This window comes from Anopheles coustani, chromosome X (genome assembly GCF_943734705.1).
Source record: "Anopheles coustani chromosome X, idAnoCousDA_361_x.2, whole genome shotgun sequence".
NCBI lineage: Eukaryota > Metazoa > Arthropoda > Insecta > Diptera > Culicidae > Anopheles > Anopheles coustani.
Window position 1 is genome coordinate 13,561,614 of NC_071290.1, and position 26,041 is coordinate 13,587,654.

General features: G+C 41.8%; 1 protein-coding gene across 1 annotated transcript in view; it reads left to right on the forward strand.

The window, feature by feature from the left end:
- The window catches only part of LOC131269312 (uncharacterized), a 229,508-nt gene that overhangs the window by 59,457 nt on the left and 144,010 nt on the right, over positions 1-26,041 (forward strand). The window contains exons 3-4 of the mRNA XM_058271663.1: positions 1,984-2,243; positions 11,703-11,765. Of these exons, the coding sequence (XP_058127646.1) occupies positions 1,984-2,243; positions 11,703-11,765 (323 nt within the window). The remainder of the gene's footprint in view (positions 1-1,983; positions 2,244-11,702; positions 11,766-26,041) is intronic.

The following is a 26,041-nucleotide window of genomic DNA, read 5'->3' on the forward strand; positions in this document are numbered from 1 at the left end:
TTGCCAAATTTATTTTCCCCCAAGGACGGCTGGAATAGACCATGATTAAGTGTTTGTCTCACGTCTGCTCTTCTCCCCCACTGAACGTCCGCTTTACGCAAACCCGAACAGAAGACCGTCCAGTTATAGCCGTTTGCTTTGCTTGTAATGGGTTTATTTGAACTTTATTTCTTGACCCGCGCAGCTACTCAGCCTCATAACTGTGTGAACATAAATCGATGTGGCCCAATCGAAGGCGGTCATCGTCACTAAAGGGCGGTCCTAAAATGGCGCCACAAATATCGATTCAAATCGATGAATAAATCCAGTTTTTTCGAAACTCATAATTCACCAAATCAATAAATCCCGGGAAAACTTAAGTAAAACCTCCAAATATGTATCTATATCTTTTCTTGGTATGTGTATTTAAATGTTGAGCTTATAATGTTTTTTCAAGGAACTAAACAGGTGATCATTAAAAAATAATAAATAAATAAAAAAAATAAAAATAAATTAGTTTAATCTTATTTAAAATGTTTGAAGTCGTTGAATGGATCGGTTTATCTACTTGATTCCAAAAGGAATACCCGAAATATGATGAAAACCCGGAGTAAAAAAGTGTTTCTCAACGACCCTTTTACTCATAACATGGCTCAACACCAGCGTCATTGTCAATTTCTATGATTTAGATTAATCAGGCTACCCATACAGGGTTACGATCTATTTAATGGAATATTTAATTGGTAGAAATAACATTTCAAAAGCGAAAGGAATATTTTTAACCGATAGAGCGACCTTAGCAATCATATAGGGGATTGTGTCAGACAGCTCAGGGTCAACGTGCATACCAAACAGAGAGCTTTGCAACCGATTAGGGGAGCGAGTTGTCAACCTCACAAAAGTCTTCGATAGTTTTACTTTGTTTATTTACTTTGATTTGATCCACGCCGTTATGTTCACACTAGAAAAGTAATTTATTATCTGTGTATTTTTACTCATCTTTCATTTCCATTAAAACTTGTACCTTCAAATTTTCTATCCATTAGATTACACACTGATGAAAGCTTGCTTCCCTAATCAATCGCAAACTTCCTCGATGCGTCTGTTAACATTCCCTGTTTCGATGAAACTTTCCTTCTTGAAATTGAAACATTCTAATTTATACATCGAGACCGAGCATCACTTGATTAAAACTAAAGTAATACATTCACTTATTCAAGTTCTAGCTATAATGGTAGTTTAATGTAATGTGGGTGACAGCAGAAATCAGTTCTGAAAAGTTTTTGGCCCATAAATAAATGAAAATACACCATGAAAACCAAAGTAAGATAAATAACAAGTTCTTTGGAAAGCTAACTACGTACTTTGCTTAGCCTTAGAAAACCGTCGGTTTGACAAACTTTACTAACAAACTTTATTTAAAAGGATTGTACTAAAAAATGTGCTAAAAACGCTTGGCAGTCAACGTGTTTAAGTCATATTTATTGATTCACGTATTGATAATTAATTCAATGAAATAGTACGACCACCCTTTGATGAGTATTATCGACAATTTCACATGAAATCATTTGCAAAATAAAATCAGCGTAAACGAAATCTTATAGGTTTGCAAAGTTCAGTTAATTATCATTTTACATTTATTGACCCGCAACGACCCCAGTAAAAGTATCACTTTTATCGTAATGACATTATTAAAATTAATACAAAATACGAAGAATTTGGCCGAGGCAAATAACCTCTGGTGCTGTTTTCCGCGAAAAACCATGAATCGGTAACCGCGAACCTATTGAATTCTCGCCCGAGTTGGCGCAACTACGTTCCAACAGGAATCATCCCGTTCTCGGGAAAAATTTACCGGGGTAGAATTGGAAAAATCATGTTTGATGTCAGCAATCGGGAACATAATTAATTGCAGCATTGTCCCACCGAACGATTTCCAACCCGAGCGTTACTAACTCTTCTTTATCCGTCCTTTTCTCTTCCTCTTGTTTTTCTCTCCCGCAGGTGAAGTGGAGCGTCTGCTGAAGGAGCACCAGCAAAACCAGGAGCTAGTGGATAAGATCGGTAGCAGCTACTACCAGATCATCTATCCCGTGCAGCTGCGCCATCACGAGAAGATGGGCATCTCGACGCGCGAGGTCAACCAGCCAAAGGTACGCTATCGCTTCCGCGAGTCGACCGACGCGAACCGGACTCGCGCCCGTAAATCTTATTATAATGAAGCTAATAGTGCTGTTTATGGTGGTGTTGAGGCGAGTGGGACGGTATGTGTTCCTTTCTATCATAACATACATCAAATGTCACCCTTTTGCGTTCGTGTTTCACATTTTTCTCGTTTCTTTTTCTTGCGTTATACTTTCGAGTGGTTTCAGGTTCAGTCTTACGTTGCTTCTAGTTGGATTGCCTATTTTTCGTTTTGCATCTTCTTACATTATTGCTTTCTCAAGTTTTTGTGTTTTGTTTTGTACACTCATAGCATCGTACCATCATTCAAACAGGATCATGTGATCGGACCATCGCACCTAGTTAACATTCAACAATCTTAGTTTTATGCATCGTTTCGATCTCGTTGCATCGCTTGAATTGAACCATAAATTTTCACCCTCTTATCATGCCATTCGGTTATGTCATCGTGGCATTCTACACAAACATTCACCGAACAACGAAATGCTACACGATCTCATCAACGAGGAAAGCATACCGTCTAGAATGTTTACTCGCAAGCTCTCTTTTGAAAAAATTACATTTCAAAATAGAATTCGGTGCAGGACTGGAGCGAGATTTCTTTAAAAATGCTAGAAGTCCAGCAGTAAAACTTACATAACATTAAAGAACACACAATAAGGTTATGTGTGGAAAAATATCAAGAACAAATAGTTGAAAATTTCAAATTGATGTCAACAGTACCCTTAAACGCTTCAGTTCTAGAGTCAACTACAGCTGAAACATTCAACTTTTCGAGTAAATTTGCGATAAAAAAAATACTTATGTTTGAATAACAATATTTTAGTTAATCTAGCAACTCTGGAAAGCTTTTTGGTTTAGATATCTAAAACAAATAACCAGGGTATAAAAAATGTCGATGCCGAAACAAGAGAGCTATCTGTCATTTTATTTATTAAAGAGTTTTGAAACATTGCACTCTGTTTTTATGAAGAATACAAGCCTAAAAGTGACTAACCGTCCATTAACTTTGAAAACTCGTCGTTATCCACTTTGGCAGTACTGTAAATACTTCTGTACACGTTTGATAATATCAATTGAGTATCTTTAACTTTCTTTAGAATAATAATATACTAAGGATGGTTTGTTTTATTAATTTTTAAATAATCTTCATCGATTAAAATATCAACGAACAGGTTTTTAATCTCCTTACTCGTTGATGACGTTTAAAAATTTCATTTTGGAGATTATCGTTTGCATTTTTCGATTACTAATTGAACCGCAATCGATTAGACGATGTACACCGAGCCAGTGGCAAGCTGAATCTCTCATTGTGATGACGCAGATACTGTATCAACGAGTGTGTGTGTGGGTGTGTGTGCGCGCGCGTGTGAAACAAATAGAGCATAACAAAGCATTTACACCGACCCATTGATCATGCCAATGGATATCGCAGTGTTTGGTCATAATGTTGGGTTTCAGGGAAAACTTTATCTTCTCACCAGACCAGTACGGTCCCTCCCTTTCATCTCCCGGTGTTGCTTTTCTTCTGTGCAGAAAATGGCGATGGAGGCGCCCGGTGGGTTACGATTTTTAATCCCCTGCTTTTCCTCGTCCTATGTTTCCCCATTTGTCGGGTTTCGATTTCTCGTGTCCGCGTTGCTTGTCTCTCGGTAGTAAAAAACAGATGACACCGGAGAAAGAGGGATGCTTTTATGCATGTGGAAGCCGTTCCGGTGCCATCTTGTTCGTCCTCCGCGCGAACGGGGCGTGAAAAGTGACCGAGACGGAGATCAAATAGCCAATAATTGATTGTATGATCCGGCGCCTCTGTTAGAAAACCTACATGCCCGCTTTTTGCTCTTTCCATTCCATCGCTCTGGTTCTCTTTTCGTTCGTCCTTTTTTACCCTTCCTTCCTTCTCTCATCGCCGGAAGCCAGGCAGGATCCACATGGATCCCGCTCGGTGAAAGCGTTGCTCGAACAGGATCGTGAACGTGTGGAACCACCATTTTATAGCCCGATTTACCTCGCTTCGCTTCGCTAGTGCCCCGTTTTTTCCCTTTCACTAGCACGGGGCCAAACCACTACGGTTGGTTTTATGAGTAAAAGTTTTGATTGATTTTTTCACACTCTCGAGGGATTCTTCCTCTCTCTCTCACCCTGCGGAATTTTCGGTTTGTTTTGTTGTGTTTTATTTTCTTTTAGTTTGTTTGTTTTGGCGTGTTCATGTTTTGTTATTGTTATACACTGCGCGACCGCTTGCAAAAGGGAAACATGTGAGTAAAAGAGAGGGAGAAAGGGAACGAGGAGCGCAAAATGGCGGTGACCAGAAGAAAATCCGAACGCCCTATCAGCGCATGCCGGAGGGCTGGAGTACAATCTATTATTTATCATTGCAGCTAACGAGCGCCACGGGTGGTCAAAACTTTGGCAAACGCAAAGGCAAAAGCACGATCGATCATAATGGAAAGGTGGAAAGTTTATCAGTTTTCTCTCTCTCTACCTCTATTTCGCTCGCTCTTCGGAAGCTTTTTTAAAGCCCGGGAATTGAGATAAATTAGTGTGGTAGCTTAATTAAATCATATTCGTAAACGAATCGGTCGACCCTGCGAAACGCAAATTGCCATCGTAGCTGGTAATAAAGAAAAGGGATGAAGGTAGCAACTGTGAAGCAATTACATTCGAACCACAAGTTAACGAGTGCCCTTTTCTCTTTAATGTAATTACTGTTCAAGAGCAAAGCAAGAATAGTAATAAAATTAAATAGGAAACCAAAAATCACCTACTTTTAATGTAATTAAAAAATTCAAACCACTTGCCTATGGAAAAGATGAAAGGGATTGCCAGTAATAAGTTGATGCAAATGAAGTGTTATACAAATGGCAGCATCCGTGAAAATCAAAGAACAAAGGTGGACCACACACATTATCAGCCTTATAATATGCCAAAAGTAACAATGGTTAAGCCTCAGTTTCGTTCGAAACGAAGTTCAAAGTGATTTTTTACATTATATAATGAATATTTTTGTAGTCAAATACATACTATGTTGCTCATTTTTTGGAAGGAAGTTTTTATTTTCACAAAACGTACCAAAAAAAAAAAGAAGCCCGATATTTATTCGAAAAAGATGCTTGACAACTATTATGTATATGTCAATTAACAAGTTGACTGCCATGTTACCCAAAAAGCGGGTGGCAACAGGAATTAACATCAAACATTTACACCACCCTAGGAACGCCCACCACTTTGTAGTAGTGCACACAGAAGTAAGCAAAAGTAATGACAAACATATTTGGGAAGCTTAACCGTTGCTTGGTTTTTGAATAGCGTTGATTTAATAAATTTTCCAACCAAATCGATAAATGGTTGTATTAAACAAATTTACTAAAGCAGTATGGTAGTCAAAGGATAAGTTGAAAAGAAATTTGCCGCTACTAACCCCCCGATATATACACACACGTACTCACTTGAAACTGAATACCATGAACCACACAAAAGCGCTTGTTGGTTTCCCATTACTAGCGCAAGTGCTGGTAATTTTAAGGCGATTGTTGGCTTTGGTTATTTATATTTTCCGGAACCCTTCGATTTGAATTTACAACCCCACTTCTACTCGGTAACTTCCTTCACCTGTGATTCTCGGTGCGTTGCAAGTTTTGCTGCTGAATTTGTTACACGTTTTGCTTTTTCCTGACTGGAAGTGATTATTTGCGAATTTGCCAACCGACGCCATCCGGTTCGTCCACTGTTTTTTTAACGTGCGCTTCCAAAAAGAAAAGAATGGTGAAGACCATTCTTTAATTTATAGAACGCTTATTTTGTTTTTTTTTTTGTTCTGGATTATCAACTCCGCACACAACGTGCCAAATTTTTTGTTCGTAAGTTATGTTAAAACTATTTAAAAAAGCTCACACATACATTCACATGCATGGTTTTTTTTCCAGTACGAAAGACCTTAAAATATAAAACCACCTCCAACCCAGCTCCAGGGTACAGGATACGTCGGAATAGCTTGTTGAGTTTTTTTTTGTTCTTAACTATTTTGATGGGCAACAAAAATGCACTTCACGAAGCGCAACTGCACTTCAGGGTGAATCTGCGGTTTTTTGATGACAGTGCAGCATCACCGATACCATGCAATGGTGGCGTTGTTAGTGGCGATTGGAAATACAGCAAATGGGTGCATCAGTGCTTACTGATTGACTTTTTTTCCTTTTCTACATACAGTTTCGCTGGTTTCGCTTTATCTATTCATCCTTGTCTGATTATGTCTTTCCTTTCTTCGTTCCGGTTTTTCTTTCTCTCTTTAGCTTGTATATTTTAAAATAATTTTTTGCTTTATGGTTATATTTTGGTTTTTGAAACACCAAGCAAACATCTCTAACGGCCTGTAATTGCCCTGGGTAACATTCTCTTTCATCATTACCACTCGTATTCTCCCGTTTCTATTATTGCCGTAGGCTTTGGGAAATTTGTTTTATTATCTTTACTATTATTAGTGGATATCCATTTGTTAATTGGTCTCTGCTTTCAGTCACCAACAAATTTTCGGTATTCTTATTTTGACACCGAGATTTCCCAGGAACGCTTTGTCTTGGTGATCGTAGGAAAAAGTGAACATAAAACCGCATCCCATGCACTTCCATGCTTCGAGATCGAAGGGCACCATGTGATAAAAATGTCCCGCAGGTCAAGCCCCAGGGTAAGAATGATGGGCTCGGGGGAGCTTTGCGACAGATGAAAATAACTCACCCCTGCTGACACGCCTCCCCGGGACGGTGAGCGGTTCGAATTAGAAGCTCGTTTTAAAGTCGTACTTTTATGGTCTCCGTGCCTCATTTCCCTTTCTCTCCGTGTGGCCAAAAGGGCGGTATGCCATTCCAGCGGGAGCTTACTGTTTGCCCATTGCAAGAGTGCTCCCAAAATGGGAGCAAGGGTTTGCATCGCCATTTCGCATTGTATCGTAAAAGCGCACCCCAATGCAAGATGATGGAAAATCTCGACCTAAATGGTAGAGAGCTGAGGCAAAAAAACGCGCAAGCTGTAAACCGGAAACCACGGTGCGGTTAGCATTGGACATTTACATATAATCAAACTTCCAGCGAGAAATGCAATGAACGTAAAGAGTAAAATTTTATTTAACTATTCTTTGATTTTGTTTTTGGGCAGAAAGTGGCCAGGTGATTTCATTTTTCGATTCTTTGACTGGTTCAAGCTGGTTTTAGCACATTTTAGTACAATAATTTTAATACAATTTTTATTTGAAGCTGCCATGAAAATCATATAGTATTGCACTTGTACAGTAGTATGCTGTAGAAATTATAATAAATTATGCTTATGGAACCCAAGTAAAGTACTTGCATTTATTTTTACTTAAATTTTACTTTCTACTATTACTCTTTCTACTACTTTACTTACTTAAACTACTTTACTTACATAAAAAATTCTTCTATTTATTGCAAATTTTCTCCTTTCACCGAAGAAAGTTTACCCTTTTTTAAAGTAATTGTAATATAAGTGTAGCCACAAAACTCATATAGTATTGGATTAATAAAGAATTAAGCTAAAGTAAATGCAAAAATGTATGCTTTTGGAAGCTTAGCCATTTTGGTTAAAGACATGCCTCGATATTTGTTTTATGAACAAAATTTATTAAAAATACTTGTACTAAAAATACTCACACTCTTCTAAAATCGGATTGAAGTAAAAATGTTAAAACGACTAGCCTTAAGCTCCAAATCCGTGCGATCATTTTCAACCTACTGAAGCCCACGTAGTGCCATCAATTAAACGATTCGCTGACCTACCACGCACAAGTACAACAATGCCTCATGTTGCAGATTACACCGGATGCAGCTTGTATGGCCGCATTATGATATAATTTTATTCTTATGTCTATTGAGTGTTTTTTCCCCGAGCTAACCGCCAGCCAGTTAATGGTGTGGGCTTTGGTGATTATCAAACCATCCTTCATTCAGCGTTTTGTGACTTTTTGTTTCCGTTTACGCTACGCGTGTTGAACTGCATTTAGAGGCTTTCGGCACGCGGTTAAATGTCGTCGTGCTGGATAAATGTCAAACTCCTCCCCTCTAAACCCCAACCCTACGCGGGCAGATTGAAGCGTAGTTGACTTTTATGGCCGTCCATTTGAGTGCGTGTGTGTGTGTATTTTTTTTCCACCCTCCACTTGCACATAATCAGCAGACAAACCGCACAAAATAGGGTGGGAATGGTCCTTTGAATTAGATTTTATTTTAATTGAGCTCCCACCAGGTGACCACCACGGTATGTGTGTGCGTGGATGGAGATTTGCCGTTTTGCCTTTGTTTTGTTGCTGTTTTATAACTCCGGTGTGTTGTATGTGGAAAATTGTGCCCTTCCCTGATTGATGACTTTGATGGTTTTGTGAATATTTCGAAAAAAAGGGTGAGTGAAACGAGGGGCCGATGTGTGGGGAAAGGATTTAATATAAATGATAAAAATGTCGCGCGTCAAAGGGCTCACCACTGGCTTTCAGCAACGTGTGGTTTTCCGTTTGAGCCTACCGGTGATAAACTGTCATGTCATGGCCTTTCAATTCACCTCTCACCTCGCAGCCCCCTCTTCCCCCCCCCCCCCCCCCCCCCCCCCCCCCCATCACATCAATCTCCATTAACACAATTTCTTTCCCCCGAATGTAAGGTTTATGAATTTCGGACTTTCACGTTGTCGCATGCTGCTTTTTAGTTTCATGCATTTTAATTGAAATAAAAAAACAAGTCATTACGTCAACCTGTAGGAAATGAAATTGAAGGGATATTTTTGTTTATGTTCCTATATGCGTCTAGCGTTTAGTTTAATTTGTCTGCTCGTATTTAAAACACCGGGAAAACAATTAAACTTCCCTGGGACGCTCGATTTTCTCTTGATGAATGCATTATGCCATTCTCCTCGAAATGTTTCGTTTTCCCTTTCAAGCTACTCCATTTTAATTGTTGCATATCGCAACAAGTTACAGTAAAATACCGTTCGAATACATTTAATCCACCAACCGACTGCATTCACCGCGCTTGTCGTGTGCCGAGTTAGGTCGGAAAATCGCACCGCATCGTGGATTTTCCGACTGTTGCACTGCTCTTGCGCTTCTTTTTCCCCACCAAAAACCAATTTGGTCACGAGCGTGTGATTAGTTGGCAGAATCGTTCATGCCATGCAGAGGCTGATAACGGTGGGAAGGTAAGGGTTAGCAGTCGGGAAACTGGTTTTCCACAACTATTCGTTGCCCGCCCCACCCCCCCAAAAACCCCTTCCACCAAGCACAAAGGGAATGAAACAAAAACGCACTTACTTGTCCGATTGTCGATGGGCGATGTCAACCGCGCTGACAGGTAACTGGCAGCTACGGCATCCCGCTGGGAATGGTCGGGTTGGTTTGGCGAGCAATGAAAACAAACAAAAAAAGAAACCGAGCTATACAAAAATATATAACACAAACAGCGTGGCGAACGCGGCAGCGGGGGAAGCACCGAAATGCAAAGCTGAAGTCATCGCCTGTTCTGGCAGGTTGTCTAATGGAGGCTCGGTTGTCAGCAGCGCTGGAAAATCAAAACAAAAACCAACACGGAACAGAAACGTCGACTAGACAAATGAAAAGAAAGAGAAGGGAGGGACAAAAACTAATCACAGACAAGCTTTTTAATGGGCAAACACAGAATCAAATATAATCGTGACATCAGAAAAAGGGGTTCTGGATTTGAATGTGATGTTTCCAAACCACAGCAGGCCGCCCTTGCGGGGAATGGGAGTCGGAACTGTTGCACAAGTGTAATGGATATATTTCAAGAACCCGATTTTACTATCGAATGAAGGTTGATTCTGAAGATTTAGCGTAAGCCTGGAATGAAATAATTAGCTTTCCCTATAGCAAATAACAGTAGTTCAGATTTTTGGCCTCTTTTCTAGCAAAAATTAATCCAAAAACTTATTGTAACTTACTGCTGTCTCTAAACGAAAGCTACGAATCACCACCCTTTCTATATTTATTCTTCTTTTGCTTCTATTTGATGGAATATTTGGCTATTTAAAGATTTTTTTTCGTTAAGCAAAAGATTATCATTCAGGAACGCACTGTATTTGTGCCCAACTACAGTAGTTATCGACATTCCTACCAGATAAACCTCAGGTACCAGTAAGTGGTTGCACTGTTTACCGGTTTTAGATACAGTTCATATACCTGCTTCGTTGTTCTGCTCCTTTTGCAAGTAAGAACGAATTTTTGAGCATTTTGAACAGAGTTTCATTTTCAGATTAGTAACATGAAGAAAGTTTATAACCAAATTTAACCAAATTTATGGTTTAGCGGTCGTTTTTGTATGATATTTTTTTATATGAGTTTGTAGTTTGTGAATGAGTGACTTTTGTTTTTTTTTATATTCAACATGTATGAAGAATTGATCTTACTTGTTGTGATTGGGCTCTATTTTTTGAAAATATCGAACACAGTGTAATTTTTCGTTGTTTTCTTTACTGCAAGGTCAATTTTTGTTACTATTTTTCATATGTGTTTCAGTCTAATGAACAATGTTTTTATCTAACCACATAAGTATTGCATCGATTTTGGTTTTCGTGAAGCCTCTCGTATTCAACGATAGTTTTACAATTACTTATGCATAAGTTATGCTTTATTTGGCATTTTTCTCTTTCAAGGTACAACAATGCTGTAACCTATACAATCATTAACATTTCATTACCAATGTTGTCTATTTATGAAAGAAGGCAAACGATAAGAAAATAGCAGAGCAAGGAATCATGTATAAAGGAAAGGATAAAAGTAGCTTTATTTCGGAATAAAATCAACCATTAGTTACGGTGAATTTGTTTCTTTTCGCTTAAAGTGCAAATAGAAACGACAAGGCAAGCTTGCAATTTACAAAATTGACTTATATCGTTAAAACATGCACACACAATATTGATATACGAAACTCTTATCTCTGCCACCAAATTTCATTTTTCACGCCTTTTTAGTACAATCGTTTATGATAAAAGTTGTTTATAAAATAATCAAACTGGCGGGTTTTCGAAGACCAAGCATATGTGAAGCGTCCAAACGAATTAGTTTTCAATACTTTTTCAGTTTTTGTGTTGCATTTTCATTCATTTATGGGTGTAAAAACTTTTTAGAACTAATGACAGCTGGCTATCAAAAGTGAAAGCCATGGCAGTAAATGTGTTAAAGGAAAATGGTAAACACTAAGAACAGGTGGATTTGCTGCCGCAATATTTTACATCTGAGTGCGTGTGGTTGTGTATGTGTGTGTTTAAAAGAGTGTGAGTGCGTGTTTTGCTGGTGCAGCGAAAAAAAAAACGCACGGCCGATGAACAGGAAACGATGGTTCTTTTTAAGTTTTCTCTAGCTTAACCGAAACACCGAATGATTTGTTTTTCCAGCTTCCAAGCAAGCGAACATCGAAACTAACACCTAATGTCACCGTTTGCAATTTGTTTTCTTGTTCTCTTTCTCTGTGCGCGTGCGGCCAACCATTTGCAAACAACTGTCGGATGGACAATGGATGAACCAGTTTCCACAGCGTGGCTACGACGGTGGCTACTCGGGCAGTGGCGGAGGTCGTGGACGATCGAGGGTAAGTACCACAGACTACGTATTTCCCGTATCCTGTTTTCCTCGGAGTTTCCCGATCGCGTGCTTAGATCTCGGAAAAACCGACGCTCCGGAGGGTTGGAGGGCTCGGTTTCCGTGTGATATGGTTTGGTTCTCGTGCTGGCAAGTGTTTTATCTGTTCAAGGCTGCTCTTGGTGTCGTCTTCTTCATGCCCTCACCGCTCCCCCTGTTTCGGTAACGTCCTTTCCTCGTGTTCTCTTGACGTGTTGTGGCGGTCTATGTCTGAACGCCTGAACGCGTGTAGAACGCGTGTGTTCGCCAAAATGGAAAGCGGCCTGTACAATCGCAACCAGATTAGCTCGGAGGCACCTCCACCATCGTTTTCCCTCCTTTAAGGCCTTCAAGAGCCCTCCGTTGCACCCTGAAGACTGAACCCAAACGGACCTGGGCAGGCCGACATTTTCCAGGAATTCTCGCACTCTCGCAGCATCCGAGGGAACGTGCTTGCTGTGGTCACCAACACCACCACAGCCTTCGGGAGCCTACACGTATCCTAGCGCCGGATCTGGCCCAGTCCCCTTCCGTCTACCCTCAGCCTTCCTTTTCCACCATCCGATCCACTCGAGTGTATGTGCATTCATCAGCGCTGATGTATGGTGCTTCAGCCTTTCCGTCAGACGGGTCCACGAACTCCACACCCCCTCCCCCATTGCATCGCAGACGCAAACCGCAGCATCGGTTGCGTGACGTGGCCGCAGCAAAGGAACGGGCCCGCTCCAAATCCCGGCCGGGTGTTGTGGGAATAGTTTTGCGCAAATTCCAGCAGCAGCTAAATTGTAGTTGCGCAATCATTCACTGCCGTGTCGATCGTTGCCCGCCCCCCCTCCCCCACCTTTGCTACCTTTCTCCTTTCAATGCCCCTCTCCACGCAATGAATGTGTTGGCAGCCACTTCAAACCGTAGAAAACGCATTCGTCGTCACATTCTTTTGCAGTGTTCCGGGGAAACCCTCCACCTGCCCCCCCTCTCCCACCCACACCCCTCACAGAAAATATGCATACCGACGTATACGCACGCACACTTCCCTGCATTACATGTTTTTTTATCCTTGCATTCGTTGCTTTCTTTTTGACTTTCCACACAACTCCACGGCGTGGCAGGTGGTTTTGGCGCAAGTGTATTCACAACAGGCGGGCTCTCAATGACCGCAAACAACTACCGAGGGTTGTCGGAAATGCCACTACCACAGCCAAACAACCGGAGGCCCCATGCGAGCGGATTCCCATCTCTTGGTGAAATGTGAAATCACTGCTCGTGGAATGGGTTGCAGGAAAAAGAAGGAAGGGGAGGGGGGTGGTAGGTAGGTGAGAGTTTCCTCCCGTTTGCCGGAAAACCGTTTCGAAGAGGCGTACGGGTTTTTTGCGAAAAGTTCCGGGCGTCACAATTTGGATGTGTGAACATGCGTTAGTTTTCCGTTCCTCTTTACCACCCTCTAATAATCACTCCTGTTCCTTCCTGTTTTTCACATTTCGACCCACACACACACACACACACCCGGTGCCAAGCGAGTGGGGTTTGTAATGAAAATTGTCATTGTTCGGAAGCGTATCCGGTTGGAGAGCAAAAACACACCCCCCCCCCCCACCAAAGCCAAACCAATGGATGCTAGGAGCGAGGAGGGAGGAAGGAAGGGAGGAGAGGAGGGTCTGAAGCAAAACTAAAAGGGTTTTCTCCCTATTGCTCGTGGTTCTCTCGGGGGTGTCCAACCAGCTCTGGCGCCCTTCAAGAACTACAGTGAAGGATTTAACAACCGAAACACAACAACTAAGAAGACAATGTCAAGAGAGAACGAGAAAAAGGGATGGAAAAAAGATAAAAAACAACTTGAAAGCACGAGAAAGATAAAAAGCTGGAAAAAAGGGAGTGATAAAGCGAAAGAGAAAATGTAAACCTATTTGTGGAAAAGAACGCGACAAACATTATGCTACTGACGTATGCAGTAATTGGATTGCATTTATGAAAAGCTAGCTGTGGCTAGCTTTTGCTAAGGCAGGGGGGGGCAACACTAGAGAGCGTTATGGAAAAATGCCTTATATTTTATAAAATATAGTTTACAATGGCAAAATAAAACAAACGACTGGACGAAGGGGTTCCTAATGCCCTTTGTTCTGGTGAGGAATCAAGGGTGAAACGCGCGTCAACCGGGGGGAGGAAACGGTAGTTTGAAGCATGCTATCATTATTGCCATGACATTTTTCCACCCCCGTAGTAGCTGTTTGCTACTTTGCGGCGACAATGTACTGCACGGTCGCAGTGGCAACAGTGGCAAAAACGCTTACACTAGCTCGGCTTCCGTTTCCACATTGCATTTATCGGTCAAAAACATACGTTTTTCTCAACCTCGGCGAGATGATTAAAATGACTTCAGAATCTCCGCCCGAGACTGTCGAACGTCTGGATAATGGTTGCTAAGCAAATTGCGTCCTACGTTCGAAACCACCCTCAACCTTCAAGCAGAAAATGAAACCGCCAGCTAGCAGAACCTCGGAAAAACGATTTATCCAAGCGAATGACGTCCCATTTCGCGGTCACAGGGCAACAATTTGTGGGGTTCGGTTTAATTTATAAATAAATATAAATTGTTAAGCTTGGGATAAATAATCTCATCTTAAACGACTCTTTTGAAATGAAACAATCCACAATGAGCTGTTTATGAAATAAATTGTTTGTTGTTGATTTAGCCAATGTTCTGAAAAGGTATTTTTTATTTGAATCAACAATTTTTGTAATGTTAACAGCTTGAATTGACAAAACTAAAATTGTTGTTACTAATTACAGAACCAAGCTTTATAAATAAAACTGTTTTTATTCACTGTAAATGAGGAAAGCAAATTTTCAGTTCAGTGATTCCCGTAAGCGAGTTAGGATCAGCAATTGTTACCCACAGCGTGACTCATTTACGATGTAGTTGAAACAGTTTTCTGCTAGAGTCGATTTCCATCCATATTCTGATGTTACTGTTGCTTTTTTAGAAATATTCTGTGAATTTGTAGCTAGAGTTATCGCACACGCACTGATTTTTAGTAAATGTGCTTGAACCAATGATTTATATTCGCGTATTAAACCATTTTCATTAGATGGAAACCTTTCCAATTACATTATATTTGGTTTGGTGAATTTGAACTTCAACTTATATGTCTTAAATTTGTTTTACTTATTTCTATTTAGTAGTTTAAAAAATACAGCACGGAGAGTATGTAGCTTTATTTTGAAGTTGATGGAGTTTTATTTTGGATTTTTTGTGTCCCTGAATAAAGTCTTAGAACGTTGTAGCATGTATCAAACCAAGAGCGAAGGGTTTGTTGTAGCGTTGTGTGGTTCTGATTCAGATTCATTAGCCTGAAATGACTCTTGAGAACAGCAAAGTAAAGCCCCTAAAAATGTGATGAGACTCCTCTTTTTTGGTCGATTAATTCATGCCATTCAAAGAGTCAAGAAGATTCGTAAATGATTCATGAACGATTCATGATGATTCATTAAGGCTTCCCAAGGTTCATCAATTGTTTATTAATTGAATTCCAAAAGATCCATGAATCATTCTGAATTAATCTCGCCAGATGATTCATAAGACACAAAACTATGTTTCACTCGTTTTAAAAACCTAAAGTAGAATTCAAAAAAAGATCTTATAAATTTCTTGTGGTGCAGTGTGTGGGTAAGTTAAAAATTCGTTGAAATGTCAACAGTGCGCTGGAGTTTTTCCTCGCTCTCCTACCAGCACATTATATTTTTCCCATTAATTGTTCATTGCAGTCGCGAGCATGTCGGGCGTGTTGCATAACTTGTGGGAACCGTTCGAATCGGGCAGAGGATAATATTAAACCACCCTTTCTGCTGGGAAAAGCTAGCTGCATGCATACAACCACAACAGCCGAAGCGAGTGCGAGTCTGCTGCAGTTGGAAGCCTTTTTTGGTTTCGCTTTTCCGTTGCGCGCTCGGTGTGATGTTTCTCCCATCATTGGGAAGCCCAACCTCTTCCCTACGCGGGATGTGGGCTAGGGGGGGTTGCCTTACTGGACACTACCCAGGACACCCTAAGCCCCCCCTTTGGCACCGGTCCGTCCGGTTCGTTCGCGTGCCTTTTGTGATCAAACTACGGAGCCGACCCTTTTGCGAAACACCACGGATGCAGTTGGTTAATTGTTTGCGTTCGTGCACATTTCCGTCGGCCATCGTTTTACCACCCCTCTCCCACTCACCCAGCCACCGCATCGAACGGATTGTAAATTGAAATTCGCTGCTGGTCATGCAACCCCGTCCCGCCGCGCTTGTTTTTCAATGAAATTTCCCACCACCGGGCACAAAAGGACCCGGAAACCGAAAAAGTGGCGTCAGCAGCTGCCTGTAAAACACCCCCACCCCCCTCCAGGCCATCAACATCTGTTGCTCCGGGCGGGCGGCTGGTGTATGTTTTCTTCGCCGAAACAGACGGAACACTTCGATTCTGGTTAAAATATAAATACAAACTACGAAACGGACCTTATCGCCGGTAAGCAAACCGGGCTTCATGGGAAAAAGATCAAACCGATTAGATGTTATGCGTAAACATTTTTTCTCACTCCAAGTTGGCGGTTTTGCTTTGAAAATAATACTTTCAAAATTATTTCCTCGTATTATTTTTACACAGTCTGAAAATATTTTGAAACATTCCTATGCTTTATTCGCCTTCTCTTATACCTAAACAGTGGCTAACTATTTATTTTAATGTTTTTCATAACTAACCCTAGAAGCGGATTAAGCGTACTAGGGGTCAAAGGTACGAATAAGTTGAAGGCCCATAAAAACATGCAATACATTCAGGTTTAAATGCAAAAATTTATAAAATTTTGAATTTTGATAAAACTACAACCATTTGTAATCAAGAATCGAATTAAAATTAAAGTACAATTTTCCTTCATGTAATTTCATTGAAATGTTTTCATCACCAAAAGCCCAATGTCCAAAGCATTATTTCATGCGAAATGATCAATAACTTTTCAAGAGAATTATTTTCATCGAATCTCATTTTCGATGAACCAAATTGCCAAGCAGTTTGTTTTATTATTTACAATTTGAAATTGATGATTGAAAAAAGGAATGAAAAAGAAAAAGCACAATTGTGCAGGATATTACATTTGATAATCCATGTCCATTATCCTTGATCGATGTCATATTTTAGCCCAAAACCTCATAAAGCATTTGATGAAAATAAGCAAGTTTGATGCAAAATAATAAAAATAATTCTTAAATTTAAATTAAAAAAATAGGCTGCTGCTGCTTAGTTTGCTCATCCTAAGATCCGCCTTTGATTAACCCCTCTGCGCAATAGTGTGTTGATCCATATTTTTCTATTACAAACTACCCTGGTTGCTTGGAAATATGTTTATATAAAGCATTACTCATATTACTACTTCGTTATACAATTGTTTTCAACTAATGCTTTTGAGGAGGTTTTAATCAAAATTGATTCAATCAAAAATTTTGAACTAACTTTCATTATCAATTAACTGATATGATAATACAATAAAATGATTCATTGAACATAATTTAAATTAGGACTTCAATGTTGTGTTCTGCAAAGAAAAATTACATCAGAAAAGACTTGAACTCCCTGTTACATGTGTCGTTTATATATTCACCATTGAACAAGATGTTACGCGCTTCGATGGCTTTACGAATAAGTGTTAGCACATCAGCATGCGTCGTGATGCAAATTCCGTCTAGCATTGTTCTTCATGAAGTGTAGGGTTAATTTTTTTGTTCAAGATACAATGTTTAACTATTTTGTTATTTTTTTTTATTTTAACAGTTCTGGATATTGTTTAGCCACTCCTTTACCCAATGACCCAATTTATTCACGGAACTGTGCCATCTCCGTTGAACCACCTCGGAATCATCCAGCTTACCGATATGGCGGAGACAGTTTTGCAAATCGAAGCATAAAAACCAAACCCGGGACCATCACCCGCACACGCGCGCTGGCAAAAAAGTGAGCGCATTTATCACCACCATTTATGGTGTTAAACCAAAGGTACCGCCCAACCAGAGCAGAGCTTGCTGGAACAAGTTTTAATTGAGGCAAAATGTGAAAACCGGCAGCAAACGCTGAGTTTGACACCACCCTTCTCGATGCACACACACACATACACACGCACAAAGGGAGGGCACCGTATGGAGGAAAGGACGCAGGAGGTTTTCCCTGGTTGCATAAAGGCGCCAGTTGGGGCATAAGATTGGAGCTAGATCGGATGCTCCGGAACAATGGCAGGATGGCTGGGTTTGTCACAGGCTAGCATCGCAGCCTCGGGAGTGATGGGCACCGCTATCGGCAGGCGCGCTGTAATGTATCGCCGCTGTTGCGAAGGAAGGAACTTATCGTGCGAAGTTGCTAGCGACAGCTGGGCAACACACCGAGAACATTTCGAGCCAGAACCGCTCGGAGCTTGCAGTTAGACGAATGAAAATCGTGCTCGCCGGAATGCATTCGTCTGCCAGATTACATGAATTATCCTACCCCTCCCCCTACCACCTTCCCAAACCGCACCAGGCAGGGTTTTTTTTTATTCTAGCTCGGAAAATCTCGAACCGGGGACAGTAGTTGTTGTGCGCCGGTGCCAACAGATAAAGTTGTCCCGGGCAGGAACGCTACGCTACGGAATAATGCATGATTTGTCCGCCATCGGGGTTTGAAAGCTCCCGGGGAGGGAAAAAAAAAACCACCCACACCAGCCAAAAGAAAAGTTGAAAAGTGGAGCAGCGTAGTAGCATCGACCAGGCGCGTCGAAACCCCTGGTCTGGGAAAGTGGATGTTGGAAAACCCCAATTTGTCGATTCAGAAAAATTCGAAAAAACTGTGGGGGGGGGGTGGGGGGGAGGAAGTCGGTCACAGTCAAACCACCACCGTGTGAATGTTACCGCATTATCCTCCCTCCCTTTCCTGCACTCTAGTTTCTGTGCACAACGATTAATTAACGCCTTGTTTAACGTGTGCAAGCGGCGGAGCAAACCCAGAAAGGAAAACCCACCCGTCGTGACGCGACTACGGATAAACTTTTCCGAAAGCAATTAATGTAAAACAATAATGACGCCAGTCGCAGCGAACCTGGCGTCCCCGTGAGCGCCGCCTCCTTGCGCATTGTTTCGCATAGCTGTAATTTCGTTCCAATATGGCGCCGAACGGCCGGTTGCTTTGCGTTGCCTGTTTTAGGGTTGGCTCGATCGGGATTCGGAAGGCTCGGACTCGAAATGAGATTAGATCCGATTTGATGGATTCGGATTAGATTTGATTCACTTGGAATTTGAATCAGATTGGATTGGTTTGGGATTCGGTTTGATTCGATTCTGGCTTGATTCGAATCTAGTTGGATTTGATATGACTACAGGCCAGGGGAGTCGAACTAGACACGTTACGAGGCAATGAAGAGAAAATGTGAAAAGAGATTAAATTTTTGTAAATCGTTACAGTCGCCATTAAGTATCGTCTTCCTGGCCTTGAACTCTAACCCGAACACTAAACCTAATGCAACAGGTCTCTGAGAGACGCTGCTTATAGCGATATGAAGTCTACTACCCTCATTGAAATCGCCTTTATATAAATTCAACACTTGTTATTTACAATTTGTGAACTAAATTTAATTATATTAGGTTTTTCATTAGTTTCGCGTATGACGTTTAAAACAGCCTCAGTTCTAAGACAAATACGAAAGTCTATACGATTACTGTGGCAATTTCCTTCTGGGAAAAGACACACACGTAACAGGGAAAGGACATCCTCAATGAGGACTTCTTTGGAAACTTAATGCCTCAAACACATTTCATATATTTTGTAACCTGCTATAAAATGGATGCAGGGTAGTAGGCTCCTAACTCTATCTCCATCAAAAGAAAATAATGTTTTGCCGATGATGGATTTAATTGAAATAATAATACTGTCATATTTGTTCTTGAAAAAAGATGCTACTCTTCTGCAAAAATGTTGAGTGAAGCAGATAACTGAGTTTACTGAGGAGAGGATTGTCCATTTGTTGATTTTATTACGTAAATCGTTAAATAAATTAATTGGTTACTTCGATGTGCACGCATGATCATACGGAATGGGATTCAGATCGAAGAACCAAATCATGGAGCGAATCTTGGAATGATTCGAATCCTTGCTGGAATGTTATTATCCCACCTCTAGTTGCGGTGTTTCCATGGTCGGAATCCAACGTGCAATCGGAACTGCACAGCATTCTACTCAAGACGCCCTGATCGTGTGGAGTCCTGCAGAAAACACCCCTCCCCCCTCTTCCCCTTCCACTATGCACAATGCTCACGAAATGCCGTTGAGTACCGGGAGGTTTGTTGCCGATTTTATTTCACCCGTCGATGCTTTTCGATGCACGAACCACAGACGAAACGGGGCGGGGTCGAGAAGCGAAAGGCAGAAAGCATCTGCATTTGTAAACCGTAACGGTAGCACGTCCAGCAAAAAAAAAAAAGAAACGTTCGGGAAAGTTGGGCGCGGCGTGAGTCTCAATTTCAGATTATTTGAATTTCTAACGAAAGTGTTATCCCGATCGGTAAATCTGGGATCCGAGGGAGCAAAACAAAAAAAAAAAAAAGAGGGGGGGCTGGCAGGGAGCCATGCGACGGCGGCTCGGCAATTATTCTGACCGAACAGCGAACCGGTTTGCTGGGATGATTGCGTAACGGGTTTTCGTGCAACGCGTCCGCGAAACTTTCCAGGAATTCGTTCATCAGCGCAAAATAGATTACGTTTGCAGATTCAAAGCGTGGCGAGGGAGTGGGATCGGAAGGGGAAAGAGGTGTTAGCACGAGCAGGGTGGCGCGGATGCGCCAGCTACCGTCAGGTCCGTCAGGCCCCGAATGTTGACACCCATAACTCGCTGCATTATTCATGAAAACGGCGTGGAGCGGAAATTCAAAATTCAAGTTCGTGAGCTGAATGGCTAAGGAGGGTGAAGGGTAAAGGGTAGAAATGCTGGAACGGGATGAGAAAAGAGTGAATAACAATCACGGCCGCGCACTACTCGCTAATCGTGATGCAGATACTACAGGGCCCCACCTTCTAGACGCAAACCAGCGGCCCGAGGTTAGGTTCCAATTACACAAGCAAGCAAAACTCGTCCAGCGCGTCACACTGTCGGCTAGCAAACCGATCGCTCTGGGGAATGCAGAACTTGTTCCAGAATTCCGAACTTCCCAAGGATGATAATCTCCAATCAATTTCGCTGATTTCTACCGTGTTCTTATGATTAACGAAGTTCAATATGGCTCTTTTACACATGATTTTGCAGGGATCATCTCTGTTTTGGAAATTTAATGCTGAATGGAATACAACTCTAGAGTCTCAATGAAAGGACTTTAGAAATTCCTGAATTGTTAATTCAGATTTGAGAAAATCTAGATTCCTACATTCTTAAATGCGATTGAACAGTTTTCAAAAGTTTTCCAGAGTACTGTAAGGTAGATTACAATATCTGATTACTCCAGTAACGCTGTATGATGCTTCTCCAAACTTTATGATGGTCTTAATTGAATTGGTTTAACGATACTCAAAATTATTTTCTTTATGTCTTAGTTAACCGGGGTTTTACCCTCCTACGGTCCAAGTATGTTTGAATAAGTTCTCAAACCTCGACAGGCTTTCTTTGTCATGAAACTAATCAGACTCAATATCGTTATTGTAATTGTTTGAAGTAGTTCCAGATCCTCTCCTGAAGTTGTTTGATACATTTGAGGAATGTGGAAAGTTCTTTTTTCGGCATCATCTTCTAAAGTCTAAATCTGCCGGAATATCTCGCGAAGAGGTATAGATAAAAGTTCGTCAACAACTGTACAGACATCCTTTGTTGTGAAACTAATTAGACTCAACTTGTAATTGTATAGGAAATTTGAGGTAATTCCAGATCCTTTCCAGAAGTTGTTCGAAACATTTCAGACATGTTGAAAGTTCTTATTCAGGTATTATCGTTCAATGTCAAAACATGCCAGAATATTTTCATAGACCTCCAAAACAATGTATATCTTGTTTGTATTGTGAGTCAAACGATAATGAACATCTGTATAAACCTCCTTTGTCATGAAATAATGTAGACTCGATGTCGTTATCGTATTGGATATTTGAAGTAGTTCCAGAACCTTTGTCCGATAAATCTGGGAGATGTTTGATACATACTCTGGTGATTGTAGAAACTTCTCAATGTTTTCGGTGGAGTGGCATAATATTTTAGGAGCTGTTTACCTACTCACCTGCCTACTTCCGCCACTCTTGCTTACGAGTCACACCTACCCGGGAAGACGACGCTGGTAATCATTCTCGAAAATTTCGCGCGAACAGTGTGTCTGTTGAGTGGGTCGACGGAAGCCGCGTGTACGGTGAGATTATTTTTGCCCGCACAAAATTGGTCTCCAAATATTTGCCCAAACTGATGAAGGTTTAAGTCGGCGAAACACAGAGGCCGCGAGGCTAAACCGGTGTGTGTGAGTTCCCTGTCCCCGTTGGGTCGCCGGGATAAATCTGGTGATACCGTCGCTGCGCTGGGAGCTGGGCAAGTTCGGGATGGCTGGCATCAGGTTCATCACCACCGAGACCAATTGTTAAAACCAACAACATGACCTAACGCCCGTTGACTACGCGGTGCTTTCGTGGTTGGTTAAGCTTTTCCTCCGCCGCTCCCCCCGTCCCCTTGGCCCATGCTATACACCGTCCTCTTGCTCGGAGGTGTTGCTGACCGACGACGGTTTCGGTTCGCAAAACCCGAAACTACCCATTGGTTTGTCAACTCGCTCCCCCGCCAAAACGTAACGTTCTCTGCTTCACGCCTAGCTGCATGCGCTGGTGTCACCGTTTATTGAAACGCTCATACATAAACATACACCAACACACACGCATATGGTTAGAACTTTGTCCACCGTAGTGGCAGCCGAAGGGACTAGAACACCTGGATCGGTCTCATATTCTGGCTGTCTGGTGGCTTGTAATCGGACAACGATACACGGGATTAGCGGGAGAGCCTTAAGCTTGATGTCGTGACCTCCATCCCTCCAGCTCAGCCTACACCTCCGCATACCACTCGGAGGTAAACTTACACCGATGACTTACGCAAACGAGATCGGATTACGAATAGTTATAAACTGTGTCGTTCCGCCGAAAACCCCCAAACCGTCGCTTGCATAATTCATCGCCATTGCTAAACTTTCGCACAGCTCAAACCCCGAACAGAAGCTAACGAGTTGGCACACACACACACTCACATTCACCAAGTGTCATCGACAGAACCGTTTGCATTCGAACACGCCACCATCGAAGTTGGTGAACTCTTTCATTTCTTCTCTTTAATGATTGCTCCTAACGCAAGGAAAATTCGAGCACAAAGTTGTTCGAATTAGAGAAACACCAGGAGGGGGGGGGGGAGAATTTCCGCTGCGTTCGAGAAAATAACTCACCCAGATAAACGTCCCGCCAGACGATCAGTCACCCAGGTGAAGGATGTGTTGTTTTCTTCCCCCCAAAAAAAAAAAAACGGTAACGACGGACTGAAAAACCCGTTTTCTCATCGTACCGAGGTGGAAAGCCTGCCCTGTCACTGCCTAGAAAATGGCCAATGGGGACAGAACCGACAGAAAAAACATGCTCACACACACACACACACTGATGAAAGAGGTTTTCGGAACGCCAAGTCCCCGTTCGTCGGCGAAACAAAGCTCATGAATTTTGTGAACAAGACAAGAACGGGCGGTGGCTTCGAAAAATTGGTCGAGCAGAGTCGGCTACAATGGCTATAAAATGCCACAATCTTTCTCTCCGTGCCCTGCTGATACGCTCCCTCCTCCCCTCCCCCTCCCCTTCCAGCGCACGTGTTTTTCTTTCCGTTGCTTCGGCCCATTTTCCCAGCCGGCCCATAAAATAAAACCATGCCAGTGTTTCGGTGTGTGTCGATCGTAAATAGGTGACCACCGGTGATTGTCGTTCGAGAATGAATGACCCCCCCCCCCCCCCGTCCTCCGTTCCCACCCTCCAGCCTTCGACCTGTCTCTTTGTTTTGGTAGCTACACGACAACAGGACAAGTGGACACATCGTAAGCCTTTTTTTGGGGTGAGTTTTTCCGGCGAAGGTAAAATACCGACGACAAGGGCTTGTACTTTCGGTTCGATTGTACGCAAAACTGCCCCGGACAAAGGCGACCAATGAACACACGCACACACACGCACACGTCATGGAGGTCCTACAATCTCGGCAAATTGACGAAAGTCAGTTGGCCCCGGGAGCTCGTTTATGATGACGCTCTGATGAAGATGGTAGCGTTTTGGCCTATTGATGGCGGCTGCGAGCCATGCCTAAACCCGGACACACACACACACACACACAAGACCTTGGGGGAAATGTTGCAGACTTTCGAGCGTGGCGAGTGAAGATCTGACGCTTCCTGTCATTTGCTCGACACGCTTTTGCCTTTTCCAATTCTCCGGGGCTGCAGGCTTCACACCTTCCGGTGTTGGACACCGATGCCAAAACACTCTCCTCATGCACGCACACACCGACAACAACGTGTGTGTATGTTTTTTTTTCGATTTGGTGCGGGTTCTGAGCCATTCAACATCAAGTCACTTGCTGAACGACGACAAGAGGTCAATTTGTTTATACCCTCTCTACGGTGCGAGCGCGCGTTTTGTCGCAAATCATACACACGCACACACGCACAAGGTTTCTTTACCTGTTTGTTTTTTGTACACCACACGGGCCTTGGATCTTTTGCAACCTCGGGGTCAAAACGGTTGCCCAGAGGCGAATCGTATATGAAAAGTCCGATGTCGAACGAAACCTACATAGAACTTAGGGAAGAAAGCACGGAAGACTTGACCTGTTTCCTCCGCCTGCAACAATACTTAGATGGATTGAGGATTCTAAAGGAAGCAGATATAAGTTAAACCTTTTAAGTACAACCACTCTGTATCTAATTCAAATTTAAATTCAACTACAATCAACCTTCAAATGATTCAATGAAAAAGAAGAACCTTTTCGTGGGAAATCATCAATAACTTTTGAAGAGCTTTTTAATTGTAAATAATCGTTTTCAATGAACTATAATGTAACATTTAATTTAATTTTCCGCTCAACCGCTTTTAAACAAGATAGGCCTTTCCTCTGAAGCATTTGAAATAGGCAAATAGGATCCTGGAAGTTCGCAAAATATTTCTTATGCATAGCCGTACATTTCCATAATCTTCAAATCGTACTTTCCAGTAATTCAGAACCGTTTTTTCATAAATATTTAATTTAGTCCATTGATCTTTTCGTTGAAGCGAAATTTAGGGTTGGACAATATTTGAATGTCAGCTGTTAAAGTCGAACACTGGTATTATTTGCATTTAATATATTACGAAATAACTTTTCTTGCGGCATAATTGTTGTCATGGTATTGTGAATCATGTTATTGGCTTCGTTTGGTTCATTCATTTATTCACAATACAATTGGAATTGTTCAGATTAATAGCTTTTTTCTTGTTGACTATCTATTTTGAAAATAAATTAAAACACTCATCGTGATCCGTCTTATATCAGGTCAACAGTTTCATTAATGTTTACAATTATTACAAAACCTTCGAGATGGAACCCCCCTCCCCCCGCTTTCTTGCTTCTTTGTTCTCCATCCTGTATTTCAGCCAGCCTATTTCATCAATAAAACAAGCTTTGCATTCTTGCATTAGAATGAACTTTGTTTTCATGGTAGCGCTACGTGTCTATGTTTAAGTGTAGGTATTTTTATCTTATCACTTCTGTTTTTTTAATTCGTTTATATATTTTATTCCTCACACCTCTCTCCCCCCCACCTTCCCATTTGGCTAGCTCGTTTTCTCGTGATCATTATAATGGCTATCATAATCCGGCTCCGTATCATCTTTTTGACGGGTAAAAAATCGAAAAGTTTACCGACTTCGTGGCGCGCTGCATGGTGAATGTTGTGGCGGATGAATAAAACATGGCGACCGCAGAAAAAAAAAACGGAACGGAGAAGGAGGGTATAAAATTCTTTAAATCGAAATAGAGCAGCAGCAAACTAGGGGGACCGCCGAGAAAACGGTAACCATTGGAGTTTCGTTCGCTTTGCATGTTGCGACGAATGAAATTAAAAACCGAAGGAGAACAAACTGGGAAGTGGAAGCAGCATGGAAATAAACACCGGTCATCACACTTGGTGGCCTGGGGGGTGATGCGGGGGGGAAGCCATTGAATTTAAATGGTGCAAAAACAG